This window comes from Rhinatrema bivittatum, chromosome 8, assembly GCF_901001135.1.
Source record: "Rhinatrema bivittatum chromosome 8, aRhiBiv1.1, whole genome shotgun sequence".
NCBI lineage: Eukaryota > Metazoa > Chordata > Amphibia > Gymnophiona > Rhinatrematidae > Rhinatrema > Rhinatrema bivittatum.
The window spans coordinates 264,273,033-264,290,459 of record NC_042622.1 but is presented as its reverse complement, the minus strand read 5'-3'; the positions used below and the strand labels follow the sequence as shown (position 1 = coordinate 264,290,459).

General features: G+C 48.4%; 1 protein-coding gene across 4 annotated transcripts in view; it reads right to left on the bottom strand.

Moving 5' to 3' along the window:
- MTA2 (metastasis associated 1 family member 2) overlaps positions 1-17,427 on the bottom strand; it is a 93,942-nt gene that overhangs the window by 59,052 nt on the left and 17,463 nt on the right. For all 4 annotated transcript variants that reach the window (XM_029614874.1, XM_029614872.1, XM_029614873.1 and 1 more), the window contains exons 4-7: positions 14,372-14,489; positions 14,185-14,248; positions 13,350-13,467; positions 5,395-5,497 (exon numbers count right to left, since the gene is read on the bottom strand). In XM_029614874.1, the coding sequence (XP_029470734.1) occupies positions 5,395-5,497; positions 13,350-13,467; positions 14,185-14,248; positions 14,372-14,489 (403 nt within the window). The remainder of the gene's footprint in view (positions 1-5,394; positions 5,498-13,349; positions 13,468-14,184; positions 14,249-14,371; positions 14,490-17,427) is intronic.

Below are 17,427 nucleotides of genomic sequence, written 5' to 3'. Positions count from 1 at the left end.
TGAAGAAAAGAAAGAACTTGAGACACAGAGGCCCTGCGTGCCGGAACGCCGGGCTCAGAACACATATAGTCTCTCAAACACTCTCCAGACCTGGAGATAAGCGAGGGAGGTAGAAGTTTTATGTGCCCGTAACAACGTGGAAATAACTTCCTCCTTATAACCCTTCTTCCTCAGTCGCCACCGCTCAAAAGCCAGGCCGCAAGACAGAAGCGATCCGCCTGATCGAAAAATACGGGACCTCGGAGCAGTAGGTTTGAGAGGTGACCGAGGCGCAGCGGACCCTCCGCTGCAAGGTTTATGAGGTCCGCGAACCATGGCCTCCGCGGCCACTCTGGAGCTACCAGAATGATTGGGCCCTTGTGAAGTTCTATCCTTCTGAGAACCTTTCCCAAGATGCCAGGGTGGGAACACGTAGAGAAGAATGTCGCGCAGCCAGGGGATGACTAAGGTATCCACGCCTTCCGAGCAGTGCTCCCTCTGCGACTGAAGAACCTGGGAGCCTTTGCATTTCCCAGCGTGGGCATGAGATCCAAGTGGGGAGCACGCCCACTTGCGCACGATCAGGCGCATCGTGTCCTTTGGACAACTCCCATTCTCCGGGGTCCAGATGCTGGCGACTGAGAAAGTCGGCTTGAACATTGTCCTTCCCCGCAATGTGGGAAGCCGCCAGCCGATCCTGTGTGGAGGATATCTTTCAACGCGCGATTTTCTCTGCGCGCTTCCTTTGGGCCCGGGGGGGACATACGACCACAGTCCTGGCATGAGACCTGGTCGTGTTCCGGTCCCAGGCATATGTGGCAGTAATTATGTCCATCTGTAATGGACATCATTTTACCGCATTGACAGTACTTAAAATCCTGATGGCTTAGGCGCCATCACTGTTCAGTAGAAAAGAAGAAAATAAAATTTGAGAAAAAAATCCCTTCAGAGACGAGGCGGAGAAAAACCCCGCATGCAGACTGCTTGTGGAAAAAAAAGAGACTGAGGTAACAAGGCAATCGCGCGGGAAGCTCACTGCGCGATTGCCTAACTGAGAAAACTCTGCCTACTGACCAGTTGCGAGACGCTCCAGACAGCATGGCTAATTCAGCCCTGGTATCGACAGGAAAAGAACCCCACAGAAAGATGAAACAGCTAAAGAAAGGGAGCCGCAGGTTCAACTGTCTGGATCTGCTGGAGACAGAGAAATACTGAAGGGACACGGGGGGGGGGGGGGGGGGTGCTCTGTCCTGATATAGGATAACCTTACAGTTTTTCTTTGTCTCCATCTGCTGGACAACCCACTGTCTGGAATGATCCGTGTATGTACAGGGAACAGCAAGTTACCCCCAGGCTTATTTGTTTTCCCAGACAGTAAAAACCAATGTCCTTGTTGGTTGCTGTCTGAAACTAATTCCCCCTTTCCTCTTTTCCCCCTACCGTAAAGGCAGAGAGCAATGATGGAGTTGCATCAACAGTATGAAGGCTTATTGGTTAAGGGTAGTAACTGCCACATCAGCAAGTTACCCCCATGCACTCTTTTCTTCATTTCCATCCTCTAGCTTTTAGGGATCCACAGTGTTTATCCCATGCCCCTTTGAAATCTTTCACCGTTTTTGTCTTCACCACCTCCTCCAGAAGGGCATTCCAGGCATTCATCACCCTTTGCGTGAAGAAATATTTCCTGACATTGGTTCTGAGTCGTCCTCCCTGGAGTTTCATTACGTGACCCCTAGTTCTACTGATTTCTTTCCAATGGAAAAGGTTTGTTGATGGTGTATCATTAAAGCCTTTCAGGTATCTGAAAGGTCTATATCATATCCCCTGCACCTCCTCTCCTCCAGGGTATGCATATTCAGGTTCTTCAACCTCTTCTCATAAGTCATTCGATGGAAACCACCCACCATTTTCGTCGCCCTTCTCTGGACCACCTCCATCCTCTCTCTGTCCTTTTTGAGATAGTCTCCAAAACTGAACACAATACTCCAGGTGAGGCCTCACCAAGGACCTGTACAAGGTTTATCACCTCCTTTTTCTTACTGGTTATTCCTCTCTCAGTGCAGCCCAGCATTCTTCTGGCTTTAGCTATCGCCTTGTCACATTGCTTCTCCGTCTTCAGATCGCTATACACTATCACCCCAAGGTGATAACAGTCCTTCACCCCCCCAAGACGTACAGCTCTTTTGGATTACCACACCCAAGATGCATGAATCTTCACTTCTTGGCACTGAATCCCAGCTGCCATATCTTCGACCACTGTTCAAGCTTCCTTAAATCACGTCTCATTTTCTCTACTCCTTCCAGCGTGTCCACTCTGTTGCAGATCTTCGTATCATCCACAAAAAGACAAACTTTACCTTCTATCCCTTCCGCAATGTCACTCACAAAGATATTGAACATGTCAGGTCCCAACACCAATCCTTGCGGCACACCACTTAACACCGTTCTTCTCTTCAGAGTAGGTTCCATTTACCATCACAACCTGTCTTCTATCCGTCAACCAGTTTGTAATCCAGGCCACCACCTTGACGCTCATTCCCCAGACTTCTCATTTTATTCACAAGCCTCCTATGCAGGATCATATCAAAAGCTTTGTTGAAATCCAAGTAGATCACATCGAGCGCTCTTTCTCGATCACCCAATCATAAAGTCAATCAGATTTATCTGACAGGACCTTCCTCTGGTGAATCCATGCTGCCTCTGGTCCAGCAATTCTTCTGACTGTAGATAGTTGTCTCCTTCAGTAGCGTCTCCATTACTTTTCCCACCACCGAGGTGAGGCTAACTAGTCTGTAGTTTCCAGCCTCCTCTCTGCTCCTAATCTTGTGAAGCGGGATTCACCACCGTTCTTCTCCAATCATTCAGCAACACACCCGTTTCTAGGGATCTATTGAACAGGTCACGCAGCGGACCTGCCAGCACATCTCTGAGCTTCCTCAATATCCTGGGATGAACCTCTTCAGGCCCCATGGCTTTACCCACTTTCAGTTTTCCTAGCTCTTCCCATACATTTTCTTCTGTAAACGGAGTTTCTTCTATTCCACCCCCCCTCAATTTTCTTGTTAACTAGCGACGGTCCTTCTCCAGGGTCGTCTTTAGTGAACACCTGAACTAAAGTATTTAATATTTCTTTGTCTCTCTCCACACATTGATTCTTTTCACATTTCAATTTTACTACACTTCTTTGAACCTTTCGCCTCTCTCTAATGATTCTGAAAAATGTTTTATCACCTTGCTTTACCTCTTTGGCAAGCCTTTCTTATGTTTGACCTTTTGCTTTCTTGATTATTCTCTTCATCTCCCTCAGTTTCACCAGATATTCTTCCCTGTTCCTCCCTTTGGGATCCCTTTCTTGAACGTTGTTCTTTTTGCTTTTATTTTATCAGCCACCTCCTTTGAGAACCAGATAGGTTTCTTATTTCTCTTGCTTTTGTTTACTTTTCTAACATATAGATTAGTAGACTGTAATTATTTCTTTTAGTTTGGTCCACTGTTGTTCCACCTCTCTCATTTGCTCTCCCTCCATTTCAATAAAGTTCGTATTTTTGAAATGCAAAACTCAGATCTTTGTGTGACTTATCCACATCCTATTTGTGATATCAAACCATACCGTTTGATGATCACTGATGCTGAGGTGGGCGTCTTGGATTTTGGCGCCATATGAGCCACCGTACAGCCACACAGCAAAGAAAAAAATACCCATCGCCTACCGCACAAGAAGCCTCAACGGTCCCCAGCTGGCGAACCAAAGCTCCCACAATGCGCTGCTTCCGGCCCTAACTGTGCCTCCCGTGCAGCGGGAAGGCCTAAAAGGACGAACCCCGGGGGGCAAAGGAAACCTCCCCCACTCAGCCGAGAAACGTGAAAGCTGTCAGGCCCACCCGGAGCCCCGGGCTTGCGACCTCCTCACAGCCTGCTCTGCCCCGCACCAGGCTTCAGTGCCCACCGCCCCGGCCGACTCAGGAGGCTTACCTGAGGTGATAAGACAACAAGGCTGGTTTGTTTTTCATTGGGTTTTTTTTTAACACTCAACTTTACCAAACCTTGCTGAAGAGCAGGGCCAGAGGAATGAGGGAACTGCTTCAGAGGCCGAGGGAACCAGAAGCCTCTGGATATCAGGCCCACCGGCAGGCACATGAGCGAAACTTAGTCAGGGGTAATCACCTCCTGGACGCCCAGCTCCACTTGAGGGATGGCCCGTTAAGGTGCTTAATACCTCAAGGAGCAACACACTACACTAGCTCAACTAATCTTTTTTTTATCTAAATCCTAGACTGCAGGTTAGCATCTCTACCATCTACTGGAGTCAGAGAGATACTGAGGGATTGCAGGTGGCACTCTCTCTCTTATGTAGCAGTGTCTAAAGTTTTGTCTCTGACTCCATCTGCTGGTACGGATGCATAACCCACTGGTCTGGAATGATCTGAGTATGAACAGGAACCGCATCCTATTTGCAATATCAAACCATACCGTTTGATGATGATCACTAGTGCTGAGGTGGGCACCCACCCAGACATTAGAGACGTTATCCTGGTTAGTGAGCACTAGATCGAGTATAGCTCCCTCCCTCGTGGGTTTCATTACCACTTGTTTGAACAGAGCCACTTGTAGGGCCATCCACTATCTTTCTCCAGTCTACGTCCGGCAGATTAAAATCTCCAACAATCACCACTTCTCCCTTCTTTCCCACCTTTTGGATGTCTTCAACCAGATCTCTGTCTAGTTCTTCTCTTTGATTCGGAGGCCTGTAAACCATGCACAATCATCTTTTTTCAGGACGGCCCATAATGCTTTTTCTTTACACACATAAAGAGCCACTCCTCCCTCTTTTCTTTCCTCTCTGTCCTTCCTTAAGAAGTTATAGCCCGGAATGGCCATATCCCAATCGTGAGCTTCTGTGAACCATGTCTCCATGACAGCAACAATGTCTAAGTCCGCCTCCACCATGAGCATTTGTGTTCATACCTTTCCAGCTTTTCTCGTTCAGGTTAATGCTTTTCTTGGACTTGTTTTGTGTCTTATTTAGATGACTTTTGTTATCACCTTCACCCATTTCCTTTGTATTTGGGGGGGTGACATTCTAATTTCCTTCTGCCACCCCCATTGTCTACTTTAAATGCCTTATGGCACAGGATTTGAATTTATCTCTTAGGATACTTTTTCCTACCACAGACAGATGTAAGCCATCTTTGACATAGAGCCTTTAGTCAATCCCCTGCACAACCCACCCCCATCCCAAACCAAGGTGTACATATTCCTCTCCCTGTCTTTAGCAGGCTGTTTATACTCCACTGTTTATTGCTCCTGTCTTATCTCCAGTCCTCAGCCATGGCTGCCTTATGCCAGTTCATGCAGCATCTCCAGCCTGTGCCAAAAGGACAATTGTAGGTTGTCCAGCAAGCTGCAGGTTCTTACCGTGCCACTACAAGGAACTGATCGATTTGACGGTCTGTGAGTGGATTCTCTGGATCCCAAACCCGCATCTCCATCTTCTGCTGGTTCCTGTTATCAGACTCCCCTAAACAAAGGGAGGAAGAGGTCAAGTACAGAGACTAGAAGATACCACATAGAAGAAGTTGAGAACCAAGAGAAGGCAATCCCAGAGATGGGGTTTAAAGGTGTAGGGAAGCCCAAACAGTATAGATTAAGCACTGAAATAGAAAATCCCATCACACGAAGATTAAGATCTGAGAATAGGTATTCAGTGACAGATTGGATTAAGAAAGGAAAATTGGTTCTTACCTGCTAATTTTTGTACTTGTAGTACCACAGACCAATCCAGACGCCTGGGTTTTGCCTCCCTACCAGATGGAAACAAAGTTTTACTGACACTGCCACCTAGCCTCGTGTACCACCTGCAGCGCCTCAGTATTGAACTGTATCAAAGCCTAAGATAATAAAGTTAATCAAAAAAAATAACTTATTCATTTGAAACAATCTGCATTATAGAAAACCAGAAAACAGACTGAGCGGACAACTCTCCCCCTCCAAAAAACAGGTAGGTTTGGGACTGATCTGTGGTACTACAGGAATGAAAATTAGCAGGTAAGAACCAATTTTTCTTTCCCTGTACGTACCCAGATTAGTCCAGACTCCTGGGATGTACCAAAGCTCCCTACTCTGGGTGGGACCTGGAGAGTCCTGCTCGCAAACACTCTTGCCAAAGGATTGAGAACCTGTATCTTCCACATCCAGACGACAGTGTCTTACAAAAGTATCCAGCGACTTCCAAGCCGCCGCTCTGCATATCTCCTGCAGAGAAACTAGCTGAGTCTCCGCCCATGAAGCAGCCTGAGAGCACGTTGAATGAGCATGTAACCCCTCAGGAACCGGATGACACTTGGTTATGCAGGCCGAGCCAATAGCCTCCTTAAGCCACCGCGCAATGGTAGCCTTAGATGCCTGCAAACCTCTTTTTGGACCACTCCATAGGACAAAAAGATGATCTGACCTTCAAAAATCATTAGTAACTTTCAGATACGTTAATAATGCCCTGCAAACATTCAAAAACTTAAGTTCTCATACATGGGGAGCAGAAGCGTCCACCTCTGAAAAAGCTGGAAGCTCTACTGTTTGATTCACGTGAAATGCCGAAACTACCTTCTGTAAAAAAGAAGGTACTGTACACAAGGACAACCCCAAGTCAGAAATCCTAAGAAAGGGATCGTGGCATGACAAGGCCTGTAACTCAAACTCTACTAGTCAAACAGATCGCCACCAGGAAAACAACCTTAAGTGTCAAACCCTGAAGAGTCGCCCTTCTGAGTGGTTCAAAAGGAGCCTCGCACAAACCGTTGAGGACAAGATTAAGACTCCAAAGGTGGGCAAACTTTCCGCACGGACGACACAAATTCTTTGCAGCCGTGGAAAATGAATAACATCCGAATGAGATGACAATGAAGAACATTCAGTTTTCCCTCTAAAACGACCTAAAGCAGCCACCTGAACTGTAAGAAAATTTTGAGCCAGGGCCTTGACCAAGACTTCATGCAGAAAGCATAAGACATCTACAACCGCAGCCTATACCAGGCTTTAAAAACCTTCCAGACTCTCTCACATAGGAAAGAAACGCTTGACTTTCTCCTAGCTTGTAAAAGCATACCATATCAATCTCTCCATTACTTTTACCTCCCCTCTCGCATATTTTCTCCCCCCCTTTCCCTCTCCCCTCACCCCTCCCCCCAACGTTGTAAATAAGTTCACATATGTAATATGTAATTTTAAACCCATATTTTTCCAATTAAGTTATCCATGCTTGCTTTCTCTTTTCTCTCGTTCTTCGCTTTTTACCTTGTTCCTTTTATCCAATTATTATCCAATTCTCCCAGTTAAACCCCCCTTGTTCAATGTAATTTCCTTTCTCAGTTAATTGTGAACCGACATGATGTGTCCTACGAATGCCGGTATATAAAAATGTTAAATAAATAAATAAATAATAAATAAATAATCATCGCCTCGGGATAGCCTATGCGCCTCCAACGCCTCCTTTCAAAAGCCATGCTGCTAGACAAAAGTCTGGTCTGAAAATATGGGCCCCTGATGAAGAGGCTAATCCCATCCACGGCCAAGTTGACTAGATCCGTGAAAAACGAGCACCACTTCGCCCTCTCTATCCTTCGCAACACTTTGCTTATTAGCAGCCATGGAGGAAAAATATATAGCAGTATCCCCGAGGCCAAGGCATTAATAGAGCATCGACGCCCTCGGATCCATGCTCCTTTTACCGACTGAAAAAACGAACCGTCTTGGCATTCTGGCAAATCACGTATGGCGGATCCCACCTCTCGCAGATGAGCTGCATCGCTGTCTCAGAGCTCCCACTCTCCCGGATCTAAGAGCTTGCGACAAAAAATCTTCTTGGATGTTTTCGATCCCTGTGATGTGCGATGTCGCAATCCGTTCCAGGTGAAGTTCTGTCCAACACATCAATTCCAGGGCCTCTTGAGCTATTGCTCAACTCTTGGTACTGCCCTGCCGATTGATATACGCCACTGTGGTTACAATGTCGGAAAGAACTCTCACCAACTGACCCTTCACCAAAGGAAGAAAAATTTGTAAGGCCAAGCGCACCACCAAGTGCACCACCATGGCATCCAACCGGTTGATCGACCAGGAAGTCTCTTCCCTGGACCAACAACCTTCAGCGGACTGATTCTGACAAACTGCTCCCCAGCCAGAGAGACTGGCATCAGTAGTTACCACCCAATCCGGGACCTCGAGATCCATACCACGCACCAAATTGGCATGTAGCAGCCACCAAGACAGACTGTCTCTCGCTTCTCCCTCTAGTGGCAAGGAAAGATGAAATTCCTCCGAGTGGATTCCACAAAGCCAAAAGAGCCCCCTACAAGTGCCTCATATAAGCAAATGCCCACGGTACTAACTCCAGGGTTGACATCATGGAGCCCAGGACCTACAAATAGTCCCAGACCCTGGGCATCGGTAACTGAAAAACACACCAAATCTGCCCCTGAAGCTTCTGAACACGGTCCTCTGTGAGAAAAACTTTGCCTTACTGCTTGTCAAACTGGGACCCAGATACTCCAGGGATTGTGACGTCAGCAAGTGACTCTTTAACATGATCACTACCCAGCCAAGAGACTTGAATATCCCTGTCACTTTCTGCACCAATGACAAAGATCATCTGACTTCGTTCTGATCAGATAGTTGTCCAAATAAGGATGTACCAAAACACCTTCCCAATGGAGAGCCTCCGCCACCACTACCACTACCATAACCTTGGTAAAAGTCCATTGGGCCATGGTCAACCCAAAGGGCAGGGCCTGAAACTGAAAATGCTGACCCAGAACCATGAACCACAGAAAGCGCTGGTGATCTGGTTGAATGGGTATGTGAAGGTACTGCCTCTGTCAGATCGAAGGATGCTAGAAACTCTCCTTTGTGAACTGCCGCTATAACTGATCTTAAGAGTCTCCATACGGAACTGCGGAACCTTGAGCACTATGTTCATCTTTTTCAAGTCCAGGCTAGGGCGAAAAGTACTGGAGAAATTACTTACCTGATAATTTTCTTTCGTGTAGACAGATGGACTCAGGACCAATGGATTATGCTCCCCTGCCAGCAGATGAGAGACTGAATCAGATTTCAAAGCTGTCGTCACCCCAGGTACACCCCTGCAGTGACCTCAGCCCTTCAGTATTCTCTTCAAAAGCCACTGCGGACATACTATTGAAAAAACGATTTAAAATATGATTAAAAATGAATAACCATAACTGTACTTAACCAATCAATCACTGAACCTCAGTAAGAATATAGACTTAGGGACTGGATGAGGGCTTACCCGTAATCTCTTGGAATTGATATCCACTCCACGGGCGAATCCTTGGCACCGTTCTTGGGCAGCCATGGGAGGGATGCTGAGTCCATCTGTCCACACTAAGGAAAACGAAATGATCAGGTAAGTCATTTCTCCATTTCCTAGCGTGTAGCCAGATGGACTCAGGACCAATGGGATAATCAAAAGGTAACCCCGATCAGGACAGAAGGCTGCCCACGGTTCAGATAACACCGCCCTTGCAAAGGCTGAATCCTCTCTGGCCTGTACGTCCACGCAATAAAACCTGGAGAAGGTGTGCAAGGAGGACCACATCGCCGCTCAGCAGATATTGACGGCAGACAGCAGTCCAGCTTCCACCCATGAAACCACCTGAGCCCTAATGGAATGAGCTTTAACCTGAAAAGGTAATGGCTTCCCTGCCTCCACACAGGTTCCCATGATCACCTCCTTAATCCAGCGAGCTATGGTAGCCCATGAAGCTGGTTCGCCCCACTTCCTTCCACTGTGAAGGACAAACAGGCGGTCCGTCTTTTGGACCGGTTCTGAAACTTCCAGATACCACACCAAAAGTCTACTGACATTCAAATGACAGAGGAAGCGGTATTCTTCCGTGACTTTGTGCTTATCTAGGGATGGCAACAAAATGGACTGATTCAAAGAAACTACAAGACTATCTTGGGCAACAAGGATGGAATGGTACAAAGTTGTAACGCTTATGGAGTCATCCAGAGGAACGGTTCCTGACACGACAGTGCCTGTAGTTCAGAAATGCGACGTGGCGAGCATATAGCCACCAGGAACACAGTTTTCAAGGTGAATAAACGCAAGGAAAGACTGCGCAGCGGCCGAAAGGAGGGCCCTGCCAAAAATTCTAATACTAGATTAAGATTCCACAAGGGAACCGGCCACCGTAGGGGGTGGCTGGAGGTGCTTCTGAAAGGGGTGAAAACGGGCCATGTCCGGATGAGCTAACAGGCGGGTTCCGTGCACCTCGCCCTGAAACAAGACAGAGCTGCTACCTGGACCTTCAAAGAGTTAAGGGTCAAACCTTTATTGAAACCGTCCTGCAAAAATTCCAGAATTAGTAGGATTCTGACTGCCCGAAGGGGGATACCGCGATCCTCGCATCAGGCCTCAAATACTTTCCAGACCCGCACGTACGCTAGGGACATAGAGAACTTCCGAGCGTGGAGTAAGGAGGCAATTTCTGCCGCAGAGTATCTTCACTTCATTAGGTGAGCCCTCTCAAGGGCCAGACCATAAGACAGAATCGAACCGGATCCTCGTGAAGGACTGGTCCCTGCTGTAGCAGGTCACTATGTGTTGGGAGGCACAGAAGGGGGGTCTCCACCAGGAGTCTCTGCATGTCTGCATACCACGGACTCCTAGGCCAATCTCGAGCTACTAAGAACATAAGAAAATGCCATGCTGGGTCAGACCAAGGGTCCATCAAGCCCAGCATCCTGTTTCCAACAGTGGCCAATCCAGGCCATAAGAACCTGGCAAGTACCCAAAAACTACCGTATTTTCCGGCGTATAAGACGACCCCCCAACTTTTTCAGTTAAAATTCAGAGTTTGGAATATACTCGCGGTATAAGACTACCCCTCTTCCAACGCATTCCAACATTCACAGCAGGAGGGAGTGACTCGAGGAGCGAAGGCGCGCTGCCCGATTGGCCGGTGCTGGGCAAAAGGGCTTGCCAAAGCAAGCCCCTTTTGCCCAGCATCGGCCAATCGGGGAGCGGAGAATGAACTTTTTTTAGTGTCCGGTGGCTGGGAGGGAGTGACTTGAGCGAAGGCACGCTGCCTTCCCTTGCAGAGCAGAACGAAACAAGGAGGGGTGGCGGTGAGATGATCTGAAGCTGCTTGCTCCGTCCTCGCAGCACAGAGGTCAGCGCTCCACAAATGGTTCCCGTCGCCCTAGGCAGCGAGCGTCCGGTGGGGGAGAGTGTGACTCGAGCGAAGGCACGCTCCCCGATTGGCCGGTGCTGGGCAAAAGGGGCTTGCTGAAGCAAGCCCCTTTTGCCCAGCACCGGCCAATCGGACAGCGTGCCTTCGCTCGAGTCACTCCCTCCCCCCAACCGGACACTGTAAAAAAGTAAAAAAAGTTCATTCTGTGCTGCGAGGATGGAGCAAGCAGCTTCAGATCTTCTCACTGCCACCCCTCCTTGTTGCGTTCTGCTTTGCAAGGGAAGGCAGCGTGCCTTCGCTCAAGTCACTCCCTCCCCCCACCGGACGCTGTAAAAAAAAGTTCATTCTCCGCTCCCTCGCTCCCCGATTGGCCGGTGCTGGGCAAAAGGGGCTTGCTGCCCTCGCAGCACAGAGGCCCCTTTTGTCCTCGCAGCACAGAGGCCCCTTTTGCTGGCAAGCCCCTTTTGCCCAGCACCGGCCAATCGGGGAGCGAGGGAGCGGAGAATGAACTTTTTTTTACAGCGTCCGGTGGAGGGAGGGAGTGACTTGAGCGAAGGCACGCTGCCTTCCCTTGCAGAGCAGAACGCAACAAGGAGGGGTGGCGGTGAGAAGATTTGAAGCTGCTTGCTCCGTCCTCGCAGCACAGAGGTCAGCGCTCCACAAATGACTCCCGTTGCCCTATACACCAGCAAATATTCGCCCTTTAAGACTACATCCGGCGTATAAGACGACCCCCGACTTTTGAAAAGATTTTCAGGGGTTAAAAACTCGTCTTATACGCCGGAAAATACGGTAAGTCTATTCCATGTTCCTGTTGCTAGTAATAGCAGTGGCTATTTTCTGAGTCAACTACTAGTAGGACTTAACCCCTGTGGTGTGCTTGATTCTGCGAATGACCCTGCCCAGCAGGGGCCACGGAGGGAAGGCGTATAGCATCTCTTATTCCGGCCAGGACTGAACGAAAGCATTGATCTCCAGGGACCACTGATCTCTTCTGCGACTGAAGAAGATGCGGCCAGGTCGATGGATGGGAGACCCCAGTGATCTATTATCAGCTGAAAGGTTTTGGCCGACAATGCCCACTCTCCTGGATCCAGACTCTCCCTGCTTAAAGCCTGCTCTGACGTTGTCTCTTCCTGCAATGTGGGAGGCTGAGATCATCTGTAGATGTATTCCCGCCCATTCCATAAGGAGATCTATCTCCTGTGACACTTGCTGGCTCTTGGTTCCATCCCGGCGGTTGATGTAGGCTACAGTCGTTGCGTTATCCGACATTACACAAACCACTTGACCCTGGAGTCTGTGGCTGAACTGTAGACACGCCAATCTGACTGCCCGGGCTTTCAGGAGGTTGATGTTCCAGAGGGCCTCTTCCTCGTTCCAACGTCCCTGGGCTGTTAGTTCCCGACAGCGAGCGGCCGTCGAACGGGCCCCACCATCCAAAGCACAGCCAGAACATAGCCCCTCTCTGTTTAGCCGCGATCGTGCCTACCCGCACGCGCGGCAGACTACCCTGAGACCCATTGCGGTCGCAGTCAAAGGCTTAAGGCAGCTCTAAATACACCAACCTAATTGCAATCGCACCCCCAACCGCCTGAACCAGACAGGGGAAAATGTCGTTGCCTCAGCCCTCCTCTGATCTTTTTTTTTTTTTTTTTTTAAATTAAAACTTTATGAAGAGCCTGCTTCCACTGGTTACAAAAATGCCAGAGGAAACAAACTGCTTAAATTACCCTACCAATAGCTAGAGGAAAAACAAATCTTTTACCCCGAGCCTGCAGCTGCCTCGTGAAGGGAAGGGATCTGGACCACCAGATTTACACGCCACGGTTGCAAGGACCGAGCATACACCAACCCCCAGTTCGTTCACCTCAACCGGACAGGAAGGACCCAGTAGGAGCCAAAATCCCCCAGGAGGAAGGCTCCAAAACTCTAAAAATATCCTAAAAACTGCAGAGCTGCAGGTCTGCCCATCTACCATCTGCTAGAGACAAATACTGAGGAGCTGCAGGTGGCCCACAAGGCTAGGTGGCAGTGTCAGTAAAACTTTCTCTGTCTCCATCTGCTGGTAGGGCGGCAAAACTGATCTTGGTATGTACAGGGAACCATGCCTTGCCCCTTTCCCTCCTCTTTCTCAGAGCATAGCTTTCCAGAATTTACCTTCTACCAGCCGCTCCGGGATCTCTGCCTGATACTTGGAACCAACACGAATCTCTCCCTGATCAGCCAAAAGTGTTTTCTGTACTGGATCAAATACCAGCGAGTAGAAAAAGCAATCCTGAAAGAGTGAATGAAAATTAGATCTGCCCCCAAAGCCTCTCACAAAGGCCTGCATCCTCATCCCAGAGTAATATGTTCCCACCCTCAATTCCTTCCCCAACAGGACAAGCTCAGCCCATCCCCAGGACATCCATCCACACTCTCCAGAGTAACACTCCTCCTCCCCCAGAACACACATTCAGCCTGCTCTGTAGTTACACCCACTCCACCAGAGCACAAGTCCAGCCTGCCCCCCTGGTATGCACTCTTACTCCTAAAATGGCATTCCCCCATCCCCAAAGCAGAAATCCATCTTACTACTTAACATTTCTATAGTGCTACACGACATATGCAGCGCTATATAAACACACAAAAAAAAGACAGTCCCTGCTCAATAGAGTTTGCAATCTTATAAGACAAATATATTTACTCGGGGCGTTTCATAAAGTAAGACAATGGTTAAAAAAGAAAAAGAAAGTTAGTCAATGAGGCTAAAAGCAGACAATCAGGCCTAAGATTTAAAAACAGCCTCAAAAAGGTGGGTCTTTCCCAGGGGATTGAACCCGGAGGCTTATCCAATCACATAATTTCCCCACAACTACCAGGGAACTCAGCTTGACATCCTAGGGGTAAACTGCATCCAAGCCCCAGATATCAAAGTAAACCTAAACCTTGCCCCAGAGTTCCACCCATGCCCCGCAGTGTTACCCCACTAAATCTCAGCCTGCTCACTAACCTCCTTCTCCAGGTATTGGCCAAGAATATCCGTCTCATTCAGAAGCGTCACATTGCATTTCCCACTGCGGAAACAGAATACAGAACATCAGTCAGTAGACAAGAAGGAAGAGGTATGTGGTGAAGGGTTACTGGGGACAGATCACTACTTTCCACCCAAGTGCAGGGGGGAAGAGGGTGTCACACACCGTATGTGGGTGGCAGGAAGTGACTCAAACTGACGGGACAGGAAGAGCTCACGGTGCTTCAGCTGGTGCCGCTGCTGTTCACTGACAGAAGGCTGCTTCGAATCATCTTCAAATTCACCTGCAGAAAATCAAATAAAACCTGGGTCTGACAGAGAAAAGAGGAAGCAGCATCAGCAAAGGAACCTTGCAGAGGATAGGGGAGCTGCAGCACAGAAAGCTGGGAGAGGAAAGGGTGCAACACATCAGCCTGGGAGAGAGGAGGAGAAAAGAGGGGGGGGGAACAGCAGCCTAGAAGGGAGGAGTTACTCACACAAACTGCTCCCCTAAAGTGATACTCACACACACAGGCATTCTCCCTGCAATCACGCCTGTATACCCCAATACCCATGGTGCTCTTCCGAGGTCTCTTACAAATACAGTCACTTTCACACATGACATTCTCTTAAGAGTCACTCCTTCCCCCACCTCGCCCAAGATGCTCGCTAGAGGTCACTCATACCCCTCCCTTCCCCATCCAAACGACCTCTTCTGGGGTCACACACATATAGAAGGTGCTCTCCAGGATCACCCATGTGCACGTGCATACACGAGATACCCTACAGGGTTCACTTATGCACACATACAAATGACTCTCTTGTGGTCATACATGCACAAAGAGCTCTCCAAAGGTCTCACACACACACTTAAGACACTATTGGAGTTAACTTGCCCACCACTAAACAGCTCTCCCAGGATCTGGGTCTCTCACACACACAAACACACAAAATCAGCTTTCTTCTGATGGCACCAGAGACGTAGGATAGATAATTTTCCTATAATTTATTTTACTGTGGAAAAGTTTCTAATTCAAAAATTGTTTCAGAAAATTCATTAGTCATAATAAATGCATGTCAGCACCGTATTCAGAAAGCTTGGCAATGGCAAGCTTTGAATTTGTTTCAGTATAACATTTAAACCACATTAAAAAGTGCTTCCCTGTACGTACCCGGATCAGTCCAGAGAGTGGGCTGTGTCCCCCTTCCAGCAGATGGAGTCAGAGCAAAAACTGAAAGGGCGCCCTCTCATATGCTGGTGCGCCCTCTGCATCCCTTCAGTATTTCTCCGATTCCAGCAGATGAGGGTTGCACCTGCGGTTCCCCAGCAGAGTTAGAGAGGATAGTTTAGTGGATTTTTCTTTATTTACTTTCCTCTATTGGCTCCTTCTGGATGGATCAAATTAAAAAAATAAAATAAAATTTACAGAAGGGGCTCTGGCTCTCTCTCTAATTTTCCCGTGTTCAGTTTGGCTGAAACTTGCAGGCAGAACTTTTTATTAGTGGCAGATCTGTCAGTATTATTGTTTAATTCTGTTCACCTTTTTAGGGTAAGTTCTATGTTATCGCTTTTTTACAGGATTGCTTTTTGGCTGCCCCATCAGGGATGCATCTTGGTGATCCAACCTCTCCCTCACTACAGCAACCCACTGCCCTGAGATGCCAATTTCCTCAGGGCAGCGTTAACAGAGACGCGGCATTCCTCTATTTAAAAAAAAAAAACAAAAAAACACAACCCATAAAGGACATAATAAGATTATCTAGACCTCATGGCCACTCAAAGGATCGCGAAGGCTCCGTGCTTCTTCAGGCGCAGAAGAGAGCACGGCGCGGAAGGCGTGCTCTCTTCTGCGACTGAAGAAGACACCTCCTGTTCTACGTGTTTCCACCATGGGCCCTTGGTGGGCAATTCACCAAGGGCCAGTGATATTGGTCGCACCGGAATGGCCTCGAAGACCATGGTTTGCCCGCTTGGTTAACCTAACAGTGGACAGCCCTCTTCGTCTGGGACATCTGCTGAACCTTCTGCGTCAGGGTCCAGTATTTTTCGACCGGGCAGATCGCTTCTGTCTTGCAACCTGGCTTTTGAGAGGCGCAGGCTGAGAAGACAGGGTTACCCAGAGGATGTTATTTCCACCCTCCTCAAGGCTAGAAAGGCTTCCACCTCCATTTCATATGTCCGGGTCTGGAAAGTTTTTGAGTCCTGGTGTGAAACTATGCATCCATCTCCACGTCAATAGCCCAGATTCTTTCCTTCTTACAGCGAGGCCTCGAGAAGGGGTTGGCCTACAATTCCCTGAGGGTTCGGGTGGCAGCCCTTGGCTCCCTAGTCCGTCACCTGGATGGAGCTCCTCTTTCTTCGCATCCTGAAATAGTCCGTTTTTTGCGGGGAGTAAAGCATGTGAAACCACCGATCCGCACATTATGCCCCTCTTGGAGCTTAAATTTGGTTCTTCGGGTTCTGGGCGGCCCGCCTTTTGAACCACTGAGAAGAGCTACCCTCAAGGATCTCACTTTCAAGACAATATTCCTGGTGTCCATTTGTTCAGCTCGCAAAATCTCGGAACTGCAAGCTTTGTTGTATAAGAGAGCCCTACCTCCGCTTCACAGACTCGGGAGTATCCTTGAGCACAGTACCCTCTTTCTTGCCAAAGGTGGTCTTGGCTTTTCATCTGAATCAATCGGTAGAGCTCCCATCTTTCCTTGACGAGGACTCCAGAGAACTGAGACGGCTCGATGTCAAGTGCGTCCTCATTCGATATTTGGAGGTTACTAATGACTTCCGCTTATCGGACCATCTTTTTGTCCTGTGAAGCGGTCCCAAGAGGGGAAACAAGGCTTCTAAAACCACCATTGCTTGCTGGTTAAAGGAAGCAATCTCTTCAGCGTACGTTGGTGTTGGTCGACCACCTCCAGAGGGCATCAAAGCTCATTTGCTCCATGCTCAAGCAGCTTCCTGGGCAAAAAGCCAAGCGGTCTTCTCCGCAGGAGATTTGCAGAGCAGCTACCTGGAAGTCGTTGCACACATTTGCACGTCACTATCGCTTGAATCTCCAATCACCGGTCTTTGGCTCCTTTGGTACTCAGGTCATTCGAGCTGGGCTATCTGGGGCCCACCCTACGTAGGGAAGTTTTGGTACATCCCACTGTCTGGACTGATCCGGGTATGTACAGGGAAAAGAAAATTATTCCTTACCTGCTAATTTTCGTTCTTGTAGAACCACGGATCAGTCCAGACAGTGG